The sequence below is a fragment of the Perognathus longimembris genome, chromosome 5 (assembly GCF_023159225.1).
Source record: "Perognathus longimembris pacificus isolate PPM17 chromosome 5, ASM2315922v1, whole genome shotgun sequence".
In the NCBI taxonomy this organism is placed as follows: domain Eukaryota; kingdom Metazoa; phylum Chordata; class Mammalia; order Rodentia; family Heteromyidae; genus Perognathus; species Perognathus longimembris.
Window position 1 is genome coordinate 86,879,023 of NC_063165.1, and position 21,400 is coordinate 86,900,422.

The 21,400-nt window shown below is 50.5% G+C and overlaps 1 protein-coding gene across 2 annotated transcripts in view; it reads left to right on the forward strand.

Annotated features, from left to right (window-relative positions):
- The window catches only part of LOC125352075 (synuclein alpha interacting protein), a 62,147-nt gene that overhangs the window by 25,518 nt on the left and 15,229 nt on the right, over positions 1–21,400 (forward strand). The window contains exons 4-7 of one of the 2 annotated variants that reach the window (XM_048347279.1): positions 1,575–1,754; positions 8,310–8,423; positions 15,965–16,090; positions 19,489–19,658. In XM_048347279.1, the coding sequence (XP_048203236.1) occupies positions 1,575–1,754; positions 8,310–8,423; positions 15,965–16,090; positions 19,489–19,658 (590 nt within the window). The remainder of the gene's footprint in view (positions 1–1,574; positions 1,755–8,309; positions 8,424–15,964; positions 16,091–19,488; positions 19,659–21,400) is intronic. The other variant, XM_048347280.1, reaches the window with a different exon arrangement.

Consider the following 21,400-nt stretch of genomic DNA (forward strand, 5'->3'; position numbering starts at 1 on the left):
TGCTCTACCACTTGAGCCACAGCTCTGCTTCCGGCTTTTGGGGGGAATTGGTTGGAAATAGGAATCTCACAGACTTTTCTGGCTGGGCTGGCTTCAAACCGCAATCCTCAGCTCTCAGTTTCCAGAGCAGCTAGATTGCAGGTGGGAGCCACGGATGCCAGGCTTACTTTTGAATTTCAAAATAAAAATTTCAGGAGTTAAGACAGGGAAATCAAGTGACTACCGAAGCGGTGTTATTTCATTTTAATGCTGCATGCATTCCTCTAGAATAAAGACATTCCATCTAAAACAAAAGAACGAACAGAGCCCAACCGTTTCTTTTAAAGCTTGAATTTTAATGTCCTTTTTTTTCCCTCTCACCAAATGGTTCCCAATGCCCTCGCTCAGTCACGTGGGAAGGCCAGCTCGCTGCTGACAGCGGACCTGCCAGATAGGTGAACAGAGTCTCTGTTCAGTCCTGATCATTATTCAGAAGAGCTGGAGCAGGCTGCTTGAAAAACATGTGCCGCTGGGAGCTTACCCAGAGCGCGCGTGCCCTCTGACCCCAGGAAGTTTTTACTGGGTTCCAGCTCTGCTTGTCCAGGGAGCATGGGAAGCATCTCCAAAGGCTCCAGGCACAGAGTAACACAGAGGCCATCACTGCGATTCTAGTTAGTGGAAGCCATGTATGAAGTGCCATGTGTTTTTTTAATTACCACAGATATTATTTAGCAGGACGATATGATTGAATTTGGGTGGTTGTCTTGCTCCCGACACTCTCTTTTCCGTCTCTCCTGGCACTTTCTTCTAATCCTCTTTGATTCATTCTATTTTGTCCTCCTCTTGGAGGGATTCAGGAGTGACTCTAGAGCCGCCTGCTTGTTGGACGAGCCCTCTTCTACGCGAGCCGCCAGCTCTTTTTGCTAGTTACTTTTTGAGGTAGGGTCACGCGTGGTGCTCAGGATGGCCTGGACTGGGATCCCATTTGTACTTCCGACCGTGGCTAGGATGAGAGTTCTGTGCTTCTGTTAGAGGAGGCTGTCATAAGTCCCCCCGCCCCCGGGCGTTCCTCCAGTCAGTCTTCCAGATCTCAGCCGCTCGAGTAGCCGGGGTGACCGGACGGGCGAGCGGTGCCCAGGTTTCCCCTTTCTTCTGTTTGTCCCGCATGCTAACCCCACTCGCTCCCCCGCCCCCCAGCCTGTGCCAGCCGTGGGGGAAACCGAAGGCCCGGGGGCCCCTGGGTGCACCATCCCGAAGCGCGTTCAAAGCCAGGGGCCCGCCCCGCGGAGCCGACGGGCTCTTCACCAGCGGATGTGCAGCAGCAGGGAATGGCGCAGCTGTGATGGGGAAAGTCCGAGCCGGAGCCCCGGTGCCCAGCCCTGCAGGCAGACGTGCGTGTGTGTGTGTGTGCGTGCGTGTGCGTGCGCGCACGTGTGGAGAGCTCCTGCCGCAAAGCCCGTCCTCGCAGAATCAGAGCAGGGGCACCAGCCTGCGGTGTCTCCCTGCGTCCACCGAGGCCCCCGGGCGCAGACTCCCCCCGCGTCCCGTGCGGCCCTGTCGACGGGGGCGTGCTGATCCTCCTCCCGCTCCTGCAGCCTCACCTCGCCGCCGACGACCTGGACACCATCCACGACGAGAACGGCAACAACCTGCTGCACCTGGCGGCGGCGCGGGGCCACGCGGAGTGTCTGCAGCACCTCACGTCTCTCATGGGGGAGGACGGCCTCAGCGAGCGCAACGCGGACCAGCTGACGCCCGCGGGCCTGGCCGTCAAGGTGACCGGGGCTGGGGGGGGGGGGGGCGGGAAGGCTGGCTTTCTAGGCCGGTGTCGTCTAGTTTGGGGGGTTTTGTGGCTGTTGCCTGGCATCTCCCGTGAGCTAGGTGCACACCTGGGTCTATCAGAGTTTGCGTGACAAGTGAAGGAAGGACGTGTTGAGGGACGAGAGCACCCACGAGGATCCAGTGAACAGAGCAGGCGTTCAGTGGATCACATATGAGGTCACTGTGCTCAGTGCCCACACTTGTTCAGAATATCAGCCTGGGGCTGGGAGCGTGGCCTGGTGGCAGACTGCTTGCCTAGCACGCAGGAAGCATACTGAGTTCCGTTCCTCAGCACCACATATACAGAAAAGGCCGGAAGGGGCGCTGTGGCTCAAGTGGCAGAGTGCTAGCCTTGAGCAAAAAGAAGCCAGGGACGGTGCTCAGGTCCTGAGTTCAAGCCCCAGGACTGGCAAAAACAAACAAGCAAACAGAATATCAGTCTGGATTTTGCATTTAGCTGGTATGCTAGCTGTCAAAAACCACAATTTAATGCCAACTTGGGCAGAGTTAAAAGTGAGAAAGCATGGTAAAAGAAAACAGACTTTTATTGCACTACAGTGAAAGACAGCACAGCACTAGAAGCAATTAGGCTAAAATTACCTGTAAGATCTTTAGCAAATAAATGTAGAATTCAGTCTTATTTACTGAAAAGCCAGAGTGAAGGTCTGGGAAAGATACAAAAACTTGCATTTCATGTGTACTTTGCTGTACATAATAATTGTGTCTTCTAAAATTGCACAATCATATTTTTAATAAATAGAATTATATTGCTACTAGAATATCAAGGGGGATTTCCTGGCTAAAGACACCTACTTGTGAATTCATTAAAGAACGTGGTGGCTAGATGAGGTGTGCACTCCTGTATTCCCAGCACCTGATAGGGAGGTTTGAGAGTTCAAGGCCAGCTTGGGCTACATAGGAAGTTCTAACCGTATCCTGAGCTACATATCAGACTGTCTCAAAAAAAAAAAGTTCAATAATCAATTCCAGGTCTCCTAATATGTCTCCTAAACAAAACTAAGTTTTTTACAACTTTATTTGCTTACCAGTCAGTAAAGCTTTATACATTTAAAGCATGTTCTATTTTATTTAACTTTGCTCCGTTGTAAAGTATGAAATCTGAGCCTGTCACCAGTAACTAATCTCCGTGATCCTAGCTCCTGGGCAGGCTGGGATCTGAGGATCTCTGTTTCAAAGCCAGCCTGGGCAGAAAAGTCCTCGCGACTCGAACCTCCAGTTCACTGACGGAAAAGCTAGACTGGAGGCGTGGCGCAAGTGGCAGAGCGCCCGCCTTCGGCAGAAACATCAGATGAGCGTGAGCGCCATGAAGACAGCGAGGAATCCACGTGTATGGTGCATTTCACCTTCCCTTGGTTGCCACTCATGCCCTGTCCAGTTCAGGGCTGAGCCGCGGCCGTCAGCGTAGAGACAAAGAAAAATGCCAGCGAGCCAGATCTGCGAGCGGCCGTTAGGGGCTGGCGCTGTTAGGGGCTGGCAGTTTCATACGCCACAGTACCTAGTCTTTTCTTTCTTCCTGCCGGTCCTAGCGCTGAAGCCCTGGGTGCGTCCTGAGGCTGCTGAGCTGCCACTTGAGCCACAGCCCCACTTCCTGGCTTCGTTGATAGTTCATTAGAGCCGAAAGCCTCGCCGACTTTCCTGTCTGGGCTGGCTCTGAACCGTGATCCTCATCTCTCAGCCTCCTGAGAAGCTTGGCCACTGGTGCCCGGCGTTTGTGTTTTTTTTTTAATTTATAAACTGTAGTGATTGCTTGAATGGATTAAAAACCGGAATAGGAATGTACGTGAGAAACTTAGTGAACATTAAGCCAAGCCCCAGTGGAAACTTCTTTTTACTGTTTCTGTGTATTAGGTGTCAGTTCGTCCTCGGGGTTCTGGGGTTAGCGTGGTGCGGCCATCGCAAAGCAGTCTCAAAACTTTAAAATACCAGTTTTGTTTTAATTTGTTTGAATGAAAGACACTTATCAAACCCATGGAACTCACGCGCTCTTACGGACTTAGCTGCCGATTTGAGAAGTAGCAACCCTGCTCTGTTCTGATCCCTGCTCTAGGATTTGTGAAAGCAGCCAGTCAGCACAACTATTTTAGCAAGCCCGTGCCTTTCCAAGCGCGTCCCGACACGCTTGCTGCCGCAGCCCGTTGGCTGCACCTTGGTGACACGGATTGGACTGCAGGAAGTCATGGTTGGACTTCATTGGGAGCAGTAGCCACCCTTGGCTAGGGGCTCACTTTGCAGAGCAGTTCCAAGAACCCCACAGTCGTTCTAGATTGACACACTTGGTCCAAACAGCTGAAGATCTGGAAACTTCCAGCCTGGAGGACAGGAAGCAGATTCAGAGATAAGGTCAAGAGATTACCTAAGAAAACAGGCTGTAAAGTCACGCGCACGTAAGAGCACTCCTGCGTGCTTTAACTGCTCTCCACAATAAACTGTGCCACGTAGATGCGGAATCATTAAGCGCTTTCTGGGGGACCCAAGATGGGCCACTGTGCCATTCAGGACAGTGTCAGGCACCTTCTGGAAATGGTTAAGCAAAGCAAGTGGAAAGGAAGATTTGTAAAGCTGGCTGTTATCTAAAATGGAACCAACCGAAGACATTATTTTTGGACCTAAAGAGATGTGGAAAAAACTAACCTTGGTTCTCGTTCCGTATCCCCCTCAGTCACTGTGATTAAAGCCAAGGCGGTGTGTGAGTCTGGAGGTAGGATGACTTCAGACACAGACGCTTGCCGACATTTCTTCTTAGCAGTGAGAGAGTCTTGGCCCGGGCGTCTGGCAGCTCAAGACCTTTTTACTTGGTGGTATTTATATTTATGGCAAGTGAAACTGGTCCCAAATTCATAGTAGGGAGACATTTTCTTCTGCTTTTTAAACAACACTTTGTTTTCAGTGCTGCCTACCCAACTAGCTAGACCTAGCACCCTTCTAAGAGCATTCCACCCTGCAAACGCAAGGGCACAGGAAACATTCCTCAGGATACGATACATAAAATAACCTCAGTTAATAAAGAGGGTTGAAATGCAAAGCTTTGTGGCTTTTGATTATAATAGGATGCAAATAGATATCAATTATTATTATTAATCAATAGAGCTGCAATATGGCCTCTTAATACAAACAACAAGTATGGTTAACGTGTAAGATGGATGGGACAGCTACTTACAACAGAAAGTTCTGTGTGTGTGTGTGTGTGTGTGTGTGTGTGTGTGTGTGTGTACATCCTGGGACTTGAACTCAGGGCCTAAGCTCCGTTCCTGAGCTTCTTTTGCTCAAGGCTACCCACCGGTGCCAGCCAAAATCCTTTTTTTAATAAGAAGAAATTGTGGGGGTATCCAAAAGTGTGTACAACTGACACCACTAATTAATATGTCAGAAAACCAACCACCAACGATAGGAGGATACATCTGCAGATGGAGGAAAATGAAACACAGCATATGAATACTTAGAGCGTCAGCTGAAGCCCTGCGAGAGGGAGAGTCCCCTCAGGAACCTGGGAAAGGAGGGGCACAGGAACCCCACAGCGAGCCGAAGACGGGAGTCACAAAACGACAGCCGGAACCAGCGCCAGAGAGTAGAAAAACATCCACATGCCAGGAAAACCAGAGTTCTGAACAACAATGGGGGCAACCCCCTTAACCGAATTAGACTAAGGAGGGGGGAGGGGAAGAGAGGAGGAAGGAGAAGGACGAGGACAGGAGAGAGACAGACAGACAGACGGGAGGGGTGAGCGGGAAAGGAGTGTTACCGGAACCTGAGGCCAGGCGGCCCAGGGGAAAGCTTTGGCCGCCGGCTGATCGTGGTCCGGTGAAGGCGTCCAGCTGGCCAGCGCGCGGAGGGGACCGCAGCCTCCCAGTGCTGCCCGGGGCCCCGGCGGCCACGCGCAGCCCAGCCCAAGCCCAAGCTCCCGCCCGGCGTGCAGCGAGCGGAGCCGCGCGCCCTCCGGAGCCAGCTGAACGGCACTCGCGAAGGTGATTTTGTCCTTGTGCGATCACGCGAGCTCTTACACGAACACATAAAGCATACAGTGTGTGGTCGTTTTTGTGTGTTTCTGCCAGTACTGGGGCTTGAACTCGGGGCCCGGGTGCTACCTCTCAGCTCTTTCCCTCAAGGCTGCCACTCTACTACTTGAACGGTGGCTCCATTTCCAGCTTTTTGCTCATTAACTGAAGACGGTCTTGCGGACTTCCCTGTTTTGCTCAAGGCTAGCACTGTACCACTGGAGCCACAGATCTACTTCCTGCTGCTGCTTTTGGGTGTTTGGTTTTGCCTGTCCGGGGCTTGAACTTAGGGCCTGGGCGCGGTCCCCGAGCTCCTTTGTGCTCAAGGCTAGTGCTCCACCGGTTGAGCCACAGCGCCACTTCCAGCCTTTTCTGTGTAGTTTATTGGAGATGAATGAATGTCTCACAGACTTTCCTGCTTGGGCGGTCTTCCAGACACGCTCCTCAGATCTCAGCCTCCTGAGCAGCTAGGACTCCACGTGTGAGCCACTGCTGCTCAGGAAGGTAAAGTAACTTAAGTGGACAAGGTCTTGTGAACTGGCAGCTGGACTTAGCCACTTAATACATTCCCCCGCCTGTCTGAGCGCTAGTCACGAGACAACCGATGATACCCATTCCTCCTACACTACTGCGCAGATGGCGGTGAGCACGCTCCACGCTCCACACTGTGTGTCTGCAAGTCTCACAGTGCCTGACTGTATACGCCCAGTAATGGTTTAAAAATGGGAAGGAGAGTTAAGCTTTAAAATAACTGAAAATAATGTCTGCTTTTATAAAATCCCTTACAGAGGAGTCCAAGAAAACCCTCCTAATTTCTTCAGACTAATTATACTTTGCTATCTCTCTTAATCTCACAAGGAATATTTTTTGTTTCCTAAAAAGCTTACAAGTTAGAGCTGGGGATGTAGTTCAGTGGTAGAGTACTTGTCTCCCATTTGTGAGGCCCTGCAACACACACACACACACACACACACACACACACACACACACACGTCGTATCTGGGTGCTGGTGGCTCACTTCTGTAACCCTAGCAACTCAGGAGGCTGAGATCTGAGGGTCTCCGGAAGCCAACCCAGTTATGAAAGTCCATGAGACTCTTAATCTCCAATTAATCAATGACAATCCTTTCAGAAGAATATCTTCCCTTTTTTTTTTTAAGATTTTATAGATTAAGACGTAGCTGGTTGCTCGATGAGAAAAATATTTCAATTTGTAATTGTGATTGAATTTGTAATTTTTTATTAACAAGTAGGAAACCATTGCATTTGGGGGTCAGATACGCAGTTGCTCTGTCATATAACTTGAGCCGCAGATAACTGTGCGGGCTTGCTCATGGGCCGAGTTGAATGCACACACGTTGCTTGTGGCAATGGAGAATCATCAGTCACGTTGGAAGCCAGTTCGGCAGCTCTTCATAAAGTCAAGTATGCACATACCATATAGCCCAGAAATTCCAGAGAATTGTCCGAGAGAAATGAAACCATAAATTCATGAAGAATTTATAACAACTTTTATTCATAATGTCTCCCAAATGAAAACAACCCAAATGTCTAACCATAGCTTATTATCAGCAGGATAAATAAATAGTGACAAAGTGATATGATAAAGTGTTTCTTCGCAATAAAAGGGTATAAGTAACTGATCCAAGCGGTAGCTTGGCAGAATCTCTGTGCTGTCGTGTTTCTTCTACATCAGAGAGCATACCTATTCTACAGTAGCAGACATCTTAACAGTGGGCAAATGTGAGAGGAATGGGTAGTATGAAGTTTGGGGGGGGGGTGATAAAAGTAGTCTCTACCTTAATTAGGGATATAGTTACAAGAGTGTAACTTACAAATGATACATACATTTATTTATTTATTTATACAGTCTAGGAATTGAATCAGTGTCTTGTGCATGCTAGGCAAGCACTCTAACACTGAGCTATACTCCACCACAATAGAATGATTTTTAAAAATAACAGGTTAAAATTATTTTTAAAAAAAATTTTTAAAGGCTGGATGCTATAATCCTAACTACTCTACCACCTAGAAGGTAGAGACTGAAAGGATTGAGGTTCAAGTCCAGCCTGAACATTTCAACAGGGGGGAAAAAAGCAGGGAATGGCCGTGCATGTTATATTAAAAGCAATAGAATAGGACTGCAGTCCAGGCAGAGCTAGGCACAAAGCAGTATCTTATCTCAAAAACAAGCAGAGCCCCAAAGGCCAAACATGGCTCAAAGGGTGGAGGGTCTGCCCAGTAAGCACAAAGCTCCCAGTTCAAACCCCCGTGCTGTCAAAGTAAAACCTGTAAAAATGCATTTAAGTAAAAATTCTGCCATTGATTTTGAGCCAGAGCCACAGGTGATGAATGCTACATGTGCTTTATTTATATGGCAAATAAATTAAACCCGATACAAGATATCTTTCTTTGGTAAAATTTTTATCTTAAGATTTTTTTCGAGTCTAAGTTTTACATTGGATTTCTTTCTCTCCCTTCTTTTCTGAAATCTAGAATGGTCAGCTGGAGTGTGTACGCTGGATGGTGAGCGAAACAGAAGCCATCGCAGAGTTGAGTTGTTCCAAGGACTTCCCAAGCCTCATTCATTACGCTGGTTGCCACGGCCAGGTACGCAGTGTCTAAGCATCTTCCTGCTGTGTGCTGTGTAGTCTATTCCGTTTTTATTAGTTGTTAATCAAAACTGAGACATAAGAAACTACCAAAAGTCTATCCAGTGGCTCACACATGCATTCCTAGCTACTTAGATTCCTAGGATCATGATTCAAAGCTAGCCTGAGCAGAATAGTCTTCAAGATTTTTATCTCCAGTTGACTAGCAAGAAGCTAAGAGAGAGGTATGGCTTGACAGGTAAAGTGCCATTGGTGAGCAAGCAAGCCAAGAGAAGGTAGACAGGTGATTATCTAGACAGACAGACAGATAGATAGATAGATTATAAAGAGAGAGAGAGAGAGAGATGTCCCCAAAGATATATAAGCAGATAAGCAGTAATATTTGTTGTGGCATTTTCTTAATGAAGAAAAGTTTTAAATCTAGATATTAGCAGATGGAATGGTAAATTAATAAAGAAGCTGTGTCCATATGGTAGAATTTTATGAGAAATGCTCACTACACAAAATCAATTAAAATATGATATACAATTATTCCTAAAACTTGAAATCAGCTTTTAATTTCAGAGAGATGGAAAAGAAATAGGGGTTAGAGGCAAGGCTCCACCATAAAACACCTACTTGGGAATCGCAAGGCCCTGGATTCAAACCCGAAAACTGAAAGAAAAAAAATTAGAAAGTTTGACTAGAGACAACTCTGCTGCCAGCCTCCTCAAACTTGCTTTCACTTCTGTAGAGTTATAACTGGCTGTTTTCGCCTGCACTTTTCAGGATTTGTATCATAGTTTTAACATTTACCTAACGGAAAAAGGACACATCAAACCCGAAGCTAGGAGGAAAATCTTCATAAGACATAAACCAAGGAAGTCTCGCAGGAGTGAAGATGGGCATGCGCTCTAACTAGATGACTTACACAGGCTCCACACTAGAAAATCACAGCGTTATTTATTAATGTGCACAAATCACACCCCAGTATACCATTCCCCTCCCTTTGAGGGCATGACAGTAATTTATGTTTTCTAAACACTGGAGCCACAAAAGGCCCATCTCAGCCTGAAAAAATAATGAAGTCAGCGCCGTATCAAAATAGATCTAATCATACCTGCTTGTGACACAAAATTGTTTCTCCTACCCATAACAGTGGCCTCTGGCTTCACAAACTTTCCCAGTGGCCGCAAATTATGTTTTAGGAAGAGATCATACTGTACTTCCTCAACAGTGCCAATCTCACATTCAAAACAATAGAAGGCTGAGGAATTACCATTGCTAGCTGGGCGCCGGTCGCTCAGGCCCGGAATCCCAGCTACTCAGGAGGCTGAGATCTGAGGGTCACAGTTTGAAGCCAGTCGAGGCAGGAAAGTCCATTTGATTCTTATCTCAAATTAGCCATCGAAAAGCCAGAAGTGGAGCTGTGGCTCAAGTGGTAGAGCTCTGGCCTTGAGCACAAAAGCTCAGGGACAGTGCCAAGGCCCTGAGTTCAAGCCCCAGGATGGGAACAAATAAATAAATAAGCGGTTTCTTCAGTGGGAGTTATACCACATGATTACTTTGTACCAAAGTAACTTCATTTTAAATACTGAAATACTCCATATATACATATATATGTATCTGTACATATAACTTCTTTATATTTATGTTTATATGTGTAGTTTATGTTTTAGTTTTATTTATAGTATATACAATACATATAAAACTACATACATATATACAAACTATAAACTCCATGCCATTGGATTTTGTGTGTATTACCTGATTTCAAAACAACCCCTGGTCTGAAGAGACTGAAGAAAGAATGTTCAATTTCTCACATTTGGCTTTGTGTCCGAGAAGAGCGAAGGCTGGATTGAAGCTTCGGTCCCCTGACATCACAGCCTGGTTCTGTCACCACGGGGACTGGTGATCTGTGCTCATTGTGACAGTGCTGACAGTGATAAAGCTGAGGTTGCGTGCGCATGCGTGTGTGTGTGTGTGTGTGTGTGTGTGTGTGTGTGTGTTCACATGCTCACCAGTAGGGGGGTGTGAGCTCATGGCCTAGACGTAGTCTCTTTGTTTTTTTCACTCAAAGCTGACGTTCTGCCACTTGAGCCACAGCTCTGCATCCAGCATTTTGGTGGTTCACTGGAGAGAAGAGTTTCATGGATTTTCCTGCCTGGGCTGGCTTTGAACTGTGATTCCCAGATCTCGGCCTCCTGAGTAGTTAGGGTGTCAGGCGTGAGCCACTGGTGCCCACACTGAAGACTTTCACTTTTTACAATTTCATCCAGCAGTAAGTACCCTGTGAAACCCAGAGAGCCCCGCCTCCTACGTGGAAGTGAACAGCGACAGAAATATGTGAAGTGAAGGGGTCTGAGGAAAGCTCAGGATTTGTCCCTGAAGTGTTACACTCTTTCCTTCAGGGTGTATGCTTGCTAATCCTTCCCACAACGTCCGTCCTCCGCCAAACGAGAGTTCACAGGCTCGCTAGTGATTCTCCCTCTTGTCACACTGGCCGAGGGGAGAATGGAAACTGCAGATCACCACAAGGATGTGATCACTGCCAGTCTACGCGAATCATTTGCACAATCACATGAAGAATGGGTTAACATCTCTCTCCACGGATATTCGCGCATTTCAGCCCCAACACAGAAAGTCTGCCCATCCTGCAGCCACGCTGGACAGAGGACAGCAGGAGAGGGTGGCAGGCGTGTCCTGAGGCTCGAGTAACCCGCCGGCCCTTCCGGTCTTTGTCTTGGGAAATGCCACTGAGACACCTCGTTTCTTTACCCAGGGGTCCTAGCAGGCTTCCCGTCATCTTAAGCTGTTGGGCTGGAGCAGAGGAAGCCCTGCTTGAGGGACTGGGTGGTTTGCTTAGATGACCTCAAGAAAAGTATGGGAATTAGTGACCCATCTGAGGAGCTGTGTCAGACATTTGTTTCGTGCATTTAATAACGATCCTGAGGTGGTTGTTTCAACCCAGTCAGCACTTGTGTGACCTCAGACGCAGGTCTGGGCAGCAGGGCGGCTCTCCTAGGAGCAGAGCATTCCTCACCCGGTGGGAAGCAGAGAAGGAAGCCCTTGAGATCGGCCAGTTCTCGTCCAGCCCCTTACATAACAGATAACCTGCAGAGACCTGGGGCTTGGAGCCCTCACAAGGCCAATATTTGCACAAGGAAGACTGTTGTCGTGCAGTTTCATAGTGGATTCAGCACATGCAAGGTTTTCTACATCAGGCGTGCACTTGAGTGAGTTCTGGTTTTGTTTTTTCAATAAATACTGCAAAATAGACTATGAGGACAATTCATCTCGGTGTATTTTAGTCGTCCTTTGCCCGTCCTCTAGTTTCTTAAAGTAGGAACTCCATTTGACTCCCAATTTGTGGGTCTTTTCCTACAAATATTACCTTTAAAGATTCTGCTGTGGTAGGCAGCCAGCAGCTTTCAGAGGCCAGACCCAGAGTGATGGGTAGATTTGGGGGTGATAGGAATTGATTTCCCTCATCTCAACACTTGACGTCTCAGAGCGTGCAATTACGTCACGAAGCGGGCGTGTCCCGTGGAGGTGGCCAGAGAGAAGCAGCAGTTGCGTGTGTCCAACGGAGACAGGAAAGCGGATGCGCGAGGAACATAGGGCTCAGGCTGTTGGGACGCCGCCCTGCCCCTACCAGCTACCGTGTTGGTGGCCTGGATGCACTCGTGGAAGAAGAGGAAGGGAGAGGAGGTCTCCCCAAGACCCTTCCTCATCAGCTTGTTCTGAGGACCGTGTTAGAAAAAACACATTGTCCATCCCGATTCAGACACTAGACAAATTCCGCTGCTAGGATTATTAAATGTTTTGCAACTTGTTGTTTTTATTCCCATCAGTATTATTTATTTACTTATTTCACCATAAGTAAACACTATGAGAAACTTGCCAAAGAATTATTTAGATCTCAACCTATTTAATCAATCCTTACATGGATTTTTCCCTACATCTTACTCTCACTGGGTGCCACATTTACCATACAATAAATAACATTATGGATTTATTGCTGACTTTCGTCACATTGTAACATCTCAAAAACTGGAATGAACCTTAAAATTGATGGCATAATAGACTTGATGATCTATGACTTCAAACAAAGCAGACTCCTTCAGAAGTTATGATTATGCCACAAACTCTAGAGATCTTATTGATACCAGCAATAACTGTGACATACTTTTCAATTAATTTTTATTAGACTTTGTGCAACAAGTCTCATAAATTACATTATTAATTTCCCCTTTAAACAACTTGCATTGCTTTGGGAGCACATAAAATAAGTGACCAGGCAGTGGATCTATGCAAGGGGTAGAGCACTAGATTTGAGCACAAAAATTCAGGGACAGTGCTCAGGCCCTGAGTTCAATCTCCTGGACTGACACACACACAAAAACAGGCTACCAACTGATCAGAAAATCTCCAGGAAAAGAAATTAGTACACAAAGGAAAGTTCTTAGTAGACCCAAGCGAACAGATGGTGGGTAGATAAAATTCAAGTTGGAGAGGTTATTCTATGACACAGAAATACATGATATGATTGTGTCAGATGTTTTCTGAAAACAATATTCCTGGGGAAACGGAGTAAACTCGAGAGAGAGAGACAGAGAAACAGAAAAGCAGAGACAGACAGAATGCACTAAAAGGCTAGGGGCTACAGGAGAGGTACACCCCATTGTGTAAATACCTAATGTGTATTGAGTATATGTATTAAATACATGCATTGGTTAGGGCCTTCCGAGTTGAAGAAAATGGTGATGTGTATTTTGTCCTCCTTGTGAGGTATTTGAAGTAATAAGTCACCGTTTCAGTTGTAAAACTCTGCATTTCCACAAATATGTTCTCCAGAAACAGAATTTCTCTGAAAGTGATTCTAAATATGCTTTTGAGAAAATCAGAGATGCCAGCCGTCTCCATGCCCACCCCAGAAATCCTGTGTATGCTGCTAAAAGATCAAGTATATAGTTAGATAATCCCTTTTGCAAATATTCCTCTGTATAGTATAATAGGGAAGATTTTTGTAATTTCCATAAATCCCAGTGGACAAGACAATTGTATATCTTCTTATGAAAGAACTGAAATTGAGGAACTGGGTGAAAACTTACTTTTGCAAGGATGAAAATGTAAGTCTTTTTTAACTGTAATTTTTGCATGTTGAATTGGTGATGTCTAAGGGAACTGTTGCTCCCCATTTTTAAACAACCACCACCATGAAGAAGTTATTCTAGCAATACAGGCTCAAGCTGGCATGGGGTGGGGGGCTCTCAGGGGCCAGGGGAGCTCACAGAGACCCCAAGTGTCTCGTGTGCTGAGATTTCCAAGCCCAGATTAAGATGTGAACATTTCCTCCTCGGTCGCGTAGTCTTATGAAATGTGGTATTGCATTGCCTGCAACCCCATTCCTAAAATTCAGCACATTATTATCTTGGGTGTGTAATACACATCTGCGCTATAGCAGTTTAAGTCTGAAAAGATAGGAACTGTGTGCATGACCAGAAAGTAGAGATACAATGTTTCCAAGCGTCTCCTCTCAGCTTTGCTTGGTAAAGAAGCTGGTAGAAATGAGAATAAGCAGTCGTCCTTCCTAAGTTTTCCAGTTTATAAGGTAAAGCTGTTGCGGCTGAATGATGCTCTCAGAGCTCTGCCAGTCTAAACTTGTGAGTGTACTGCTGAATCTCGTGGGGCAAGCTGACGCCACTCAAGTTTGGAAATGGCTCCTGGAAGAGGACTCTCCCTTTCCGAGTAGAGACTGTCCTGCAGTTACCACGTCTCGGCATCAACTGCAAGCCAAGTGGTTAGGCCTTTTATCTTGAGGTATTGTCACTCCTTGATTATACTATATAGTATAATCACTTGTTCCGGAATTAAAAAAAAGTAATGCAATATGTTTTCCCCTGCTTTGTCGAAAAAGTGGAGGATGTAGTTTTGTCTCAAACACAAACCTGGCCCAGCGTCCCCCCGGTTTCGCCTCTGAGGATTAACAGAGCGTGTCAAGAGTATTCTCAACCAGCTCCCCGCTTTGCTGCCCCTCATTCTCTGGGGTTCAGTGGGGGCTCCCCTTTCTCCAGGGGCTGAACGCCCTGCTTTGCCAGGTGCATTCTGGGAGGTCCAAGGCATGGATTTCATTGTTTTTTTTTCTCATCTTGCTCTTTAAGGGTCTGATTTCTTGCTTGCTCATTTGGAAAAACTGTGGTGCAAATATCCCTCCATAATATCTCAGATACCTTCGGAAACGGCACCCGACTCCCTAGCATAATGAGGAGTGAAATGTTGAAAGACTTGGTTATTCTTTGGCCAACATTCCTGTAACAGACGAGTTGGCATGTTCCGAAGAGGAAGGCAAATTTAATCCAGAAAAGCATAAAAGTTCATGACCAGTCTGAGCAAATAACTTAGGGAAAAAAACCCTTTGAAAGAAAGAAGTGCAAGGCTGCTTCAAACACATGATCATCTCTTTAAATGTCACATTCCACCCTCTAAACTTTGTGCTGTTGTTTTCTGATTCTTCTATTTTAAAACAATGAAATCCCATCCCCCTGCTTTTTACAAAGGCCAAACATAACAGAATACTCTGCGGGTAAAAGGCAAACAGATTGGGAGGAGACATCCTGTAGCCACCCTTACTCTCCTGCAGAAGGGTTTGTGCGCAGAGTCACTGGCATCAGCAACAACCCTACCTCTAAAACACTGCCAGCGTTTGCTCAGAGAAAAACAGAAGGTCCTGTGTTTCGATGAGATGCCTTATACTTCACGGCGTGTAAGGAGCTGCTTCTCGTTGTTAAGTCTGTGAATCGGGCCTGGGCCTGTGAGGCCGAGGTGGAGATTTGAAAGTGGAAGCTGGGATGTCTCGGCATCCCGGGGTTTTCAAGCTTGCGGGCAGCGGACCACAACGAGAAGGACGTTGCCTCGAAAGAGCCTTGTCATCCAAAGACCTGGTTTCTCTTCCCGGCATGGGCTCTTTCTATCCGAGTCTTGAAGGAAGACTCGGACTTCCTGCGGTCTGGTGTCCCGTAAAATAAGGAAGCAGAACGAGCACATTTCCCAGGTAGCCCCCTGCTTTGAAAGCCCTCCATCATGAAGCCGGGCGCCAGCAGCCCGTGCCGACAGTCCTCCCTCCTCTCGGAAGTCTGGGGCTGGAGGATGGAGGTTCGAGGCCAGCCCAAGCAGGTAAATCCAAGAAGACTTCTTAGCTCCAATTAACCAGCCCAAAGCCAGACACGGCCGTGTGACTCAAGTGGTAGAGTGCTAGCCTTGCGTGGAAAGAGCTAATACACAAGAGCACCGAGCCCAGTTCAGGCTGCTGCGGCATCTCTTACGCGCGCGCACGCGTGTGCACACGCGCACACACAAACAGCCTCGGTCGTCATCCCCTGGCTCACTGTAGTCAGACTCGCGGCTTTCCCGGCTCCCGCTGGGAGCTTGCTTTCGGCACTGTGAGCCTGCGTGCTCGTGCGCGTCCTTCCCACGCCGCGGCGCTGCGGGCCCTTGAGTTCACGCTTCGCTTCTGTGTGTACCGTGCCGTGAGTGTCACTGCTTTTGTGTGTGCAGGAGAAGATTCTTCTGTGGCTTCTGCAGTTCATGCAAGAGCAAGGCATCTCCCTGGACGAGGTGGACCAGGAGGGCAACAGCGCCGTCCACGCGGCCTCCCGGCACGGCCACCTCGGCTGCATCCAGGTACGGGCCGCGGGGGAGCGGACACACGCGGGGACCCGGCGCACTGGCCTCCGCGCCACCGTCAGCAGGGACGAACCATAATCGTACATTCGTGTTTCCAAAACCCCGTGAAAGGTCAGCACGTCAGCCCGGCCGCTTCTCCCTGAGTGTCAGAGGGTGTGGAAGGCCACGGGTAGGGGCTGGAGGCAGGGCTCGGTTGGCAGAGGGCTAGCCAGTGAGTGAAAGTGCTGGGTACTGAGTTTGAGTCCCCATGCAGACCAAGAAAGAAAGGGAGGGAGGGGGGAGGGCAGGAGGGAGGGAGGGAGGGAGGGAGGGAGGGAAGGAAGGAGGGTAGAAGGAAAGAAGGAAGGAAGGAAGGCCAACTCTGAGCCTCAGTGTCAAGGGAAGGGAAGGTAGACATTAACCTCCATATTCTCAAGACAGCGGGACAGCCCTGGGACGCACTGTCTCAATGGTTCGCCATTCTTACCTCCGTTCGCACCTCTGTCCTCCCCCTTCTGCGGCCTAGGAAAGCACAGGACAGATTTTCCTGGATTGGATCCAGACATTTGTCATAGCAGGGAGAAACGGAGCAGAGAGCAGTGGCGCGCTCTGGTTTCCTGTCCCCTCCCTAGAAGGGCTGTTTGTTTCCCAGGAGCATGTCTCTCAGCCTCGAGATTCACGGGTCCTCCTAGGCCTTGGGCAGGCTAGGCAGGGCCCCGCCCGGCCACCGCCCCGCCCCAGAACTCGAGTGGCATCACGCTCCGAGCTCCGAGCAGCAGTCCCTCCGAGTAGTCTCATCTTCTAAGTATGCAGTGACGTCAGAAGATTCTAGAGCCCCAGACGGGGGAGGGCGGCCGGGATCACAGCTCTGCGGAAGTTCCAGGTCTGAACCTAGAAACCACGTGGCCCCCTTGCTCCTTTCTCAGGGACAGGGGAAAGAAGAAGAGGAGGATGAAGGGCGGATAACTGAGGAGCAAATGAGAGGATGGAGAGAAAAGGGGTGAATGGAAAACTATTGAAATGGAGGGTAGGCCTAGAATTTCATTTACTTTTGAAATTATTTTTGCGGAACTGAACTGGGTGCCTTTGTTCACGTGCTAGGCAAGCAGTCTGCTAGCAAGCTGCAACCTCCAATAAATAATCACGACAATAAATCATAGTTACCCGAACCAGACCAATCAAATCGTTCTTATGACTGAAAAACAACATTATGGATTTGTTCCCACATCTCAGGGAAAGGAAAGCAGACAACATCTGGTTGAAGTCTGTGATGCAGAAAAAATACTTCCACCTCGGTGATTTCATATAGTGCAATATGTGACGTATATATAACATACATACTACATGTTTCCCAACTTACATATTTTGACTTGTGTATGCGTTGTTTTCTTTATGGCAAGTCCCAGAGTGCTTGTTTATACAATAGGTGCCCATTGAGGTCCTACTGTGTACACCATGGACTAGCCGAAACAGAAAACTGGGCCATGAAGACCAGGTGAGCGGGAAGGTAGGAAGAAAGTAACGGAAGAATATGTGGCCGAATCAAAAACAGAAATAGGAGAGACTCACGACAACCAAAGGCAGAGGTGACGGCAGGAAGCCGTCGGGAGGGTCCGCCCACAGCTCTGCCCTTCGGAGAGCTAGCTCGAGGGGGAGTGCTCACAGTGCCTGAACAGTCTCACGTGTGTGTTGGCAAACCACGCATCTTCTAACTTCAGGCACCGTCTTCCGCAAGCCGTGGTAGGAACCTGGAACGTATGGATATGAGAGAGAGAGAGGCATAAATTCCTAACAGAATCGCAGAACGGTTGAAAGAACTAACATGATTTCAGAGGGGAGGCAGTGAGATTGAACAAAGCCTGCAAATTATACTTTTCCAACAACAAAATTCTACTATTTACTGGTCACGAAATAAGCTCCTTAACCAGCTAGTGAGTAATTGGAAGCTGAAGAGAGCTAGGTGGTGTTACCAACTCCGTCTAAGATGTAGGTTGCTGTTCCCTTTCATGTGTGAAGAGAGGCAGTTGGTCCTTGCGGAGCACGTGTCTCGGGTTTGGGATTTGGGGTCATCTCAGAAGGTGGCCGGGCCACTGGTGATAAAACTGGGAGGAAAGAAAAACCCTGGGGAGACTGAGGCTGAGCACGGATCTGCCGTGGGGGAGGCTGGGGTTGGGGATGCAGTGGGAAGGCGCCTGGAAGGTCAGCGTCAGGGGTGAAGGTCACAGCGCCTGCCCCTGTGCTGGTTCTCTGCCAGGGCCGGGGTCGGGGTGCTGCCGAGGGCTCCCCGTGAGGGAGGAGGCCATGCTAGCGCAGTGGGAGGTCACAAACCAAGATGGAAGATGGCCCTCCGCATCTAAGGACTTGTGAGTCTAACAAGTCTATGAATTTAACTGTAAGTTAAGGATGTTGGTGGAAAGAATCACCGCCACCGAAGCCAAGCGAGACGTCCGCAGTCCCCCCACGGTGCGGTCAGAGTGGCGCACGCTGACGGAGGAGCTTTCTCGCGTGCTCCAGGGCTGTCACAGCGCCGACGCGAGGCCGCTCTGCGCTTCCAGGTGCCCCGCTTCCATCGTGTCCCGGCGAGTCTCCCTCTCCTTACGGCTATGGTCTTGGCACATTCTATGGCGTTCGGCTTGCCCTCGGCTGTTAAAGTTTACCCTAAACCCGGTGCCGGCGGCTCACGCCGCTCATCCTAGCTGTTCAGGAGGCTGAGATGGGAAGGTCACAATTCGAAGCCAGCCTGAGCGGGACGTCTGTGAGATTCCATCTCCAAGATCATCTTCGAAAAGCCCGGCTAGAGGCGGGGATGGATGACAGAACACCATGGAAGTCCTGGGTTCAAGCCCTGATACTGGTTTTAAAAGATGCAGAAGAGCGTGCCGCCACCTGACTCTTACCCGTGGACCCAGTGAGTTGTTCCCGCTTTCCTCATCGCCCAGACCGAGGCTTCCGTGAAGACACGACGAGGAGGTCAGGCGTCTGCCTGCCTGGGGGTCCCTGCCACCTGCCCACCCGCAGGCATGGAGGTCCCTGCCACCTGCCCACCGCGGCCTGCCTGGAGGTCCTGCCACCTGCCCACCACGGCCTGCCTGGAGGTCCCTGCCACCTGCCCACCCGCAGGCATGGAGGGGGCCACGTCTCCCCCACTCGCCGCGCCCCAGGGACGCTGTGCGGCCAGAACGACGGGAGCTCCCGGCAGGGCAGTCGGACGCCCCGTGGCCCCCGCGGGGGGGGACCCCGCCACGCGTGCCGGAGGTCACGGGCCCGGGACCCCGCCCCCCCCCGCGTGGGAAAGTCCCACCGGGCACGGCGTGGGCAAGGGCGGGAGGCCGGGGCGCGCGGGCGGGAAGGGGGGCCCGGCGGGTCCGTCTGAAGCCCACGCCCCGTGCTCGCCCCCCCCCCCCCCCCCCCCGCAGACGCTGGTGGAGTACGGCGCCAACGTGACCGCGCAGAACCGCGCCGGCGAGAAGCCGTCCCAGAGCGCCGAGCGCCGCGGACACACGCTCTGCGCCCGCTACCTGGTGGTGGTGGAGACCTGCATGTCGCTCGCCTCGCAGGTGGTGAAGCTCACCAAGCAGCTCAAGGAGTGAGTGCGGGGGGAGGGGGGGCGGGGGGAGGGGGGCGGGGGGCGGGGGAGGGGGCGGGGGGGGGGGCAGGGGGGGGCGGGGGGGCGGGGGCTCGGCCTGGCCCGTCACCGCAGCCGCCAGCCCAACGGCACCCTCTGACCCCCACGCGCGTCACCTCTCACACATCACCCCTGAACCCCCCCCCACCCCCCACATCACCCCTGACCCCATACACACATCACCCCTGACACCCCCACATCACCCCTGACCCCCACACCTCACCCCTGACCCCCCCACACATCACCCCTGACCCCCACACATCACCCCTGACCCCATACACACATCACCCCTGACCCCAATACCACACATCACCCCTGACCCCCACCCACACATCACCCCTGACCCCATACACACATCACCCCCTGACCCCATACACACATCACCCCTGACCCCCCCCACACATCACCCCTGACCCCACACATCACCCCTGACCCCCACACATCACCCCTGACCCCCCACATCACCCCTGACCCCACACACATCACCCCTGACCCCCCCACACATCACCCCTGACCCCATACACCCACCCCTGACCCCACACATCACCCCTGACCCCATACACACATCACCCCTGACCCCATACACACATCACCCCTGACCCCCCCACACATCACCCTGACCCCCCCACATCACCCCTGACCCCCACATCACCCCTGACCCCCCACATCACCCCTGACCCCATACACACATCACCCCTGACCCCCCACACATCACCCCTGACCCCATACACACATCACCCCTGACCCCCCCACACATCACCCCTGACCCCACACACACATCACCCCTGACACCATACACACATCACCCCTGACCCCATACACACATCACCCCTGACCCAATACACACATCACCCCTGACCCCATACACACATCACCCCTGACCCCATACACACATCACCCCTGACCCAATACACACATCACCCCTGACCCCCCACATCACCCCTGACCCCATACACACATCACCCCTGACCCCCCCACACATCACCCCTGACCCCCCCACACATCACCCCTGACCCCACACATCACCCTGACCCCCCACATCACCCCTGACCCCCACACCTCACCCCTGACCCCCCCCACACATCACCCCTGACCCCCCCACACATCACCCCTGACCCCACACACACATCACCCCCTGACCCAATACACACATCACCCCTGACCCCCCACATCACCCCTGACCCCATACACACATCACCCCTGACCCCACACACACATCACCCCTGACCCAATACACACATCACCCCTGACCCCCCACATCACCCCTGACCCCATACACACATCACCCCTGACCCAATACACACATCACCCCTGACCCAATACACACATCACCCCTGACCCCCCACACATCACCCCTGACCCCCCACATCACCCCTGACCCCATACACACATCACCCCTGACACCATACACACATCACCCCTGACCCCATACACACATCACCCCTGACCCCCCCACACATCACCCCTGACCCCCCCACACATCACCCCTGACCCCACACATCACCCTGACCCCCACACCTCACCCCTGACCCCCCCACACATCACCCCTGACCCCCCCACACATCACCCCTGACCCCACACACACATCACCCCTGACCCAATACACACATCACCCCTGACCCCCCACATCACCCCTGACCCCATACACACATCACCCCTGACCCCATACACACATCACCCCTGACCCCCCCACACATCACCCC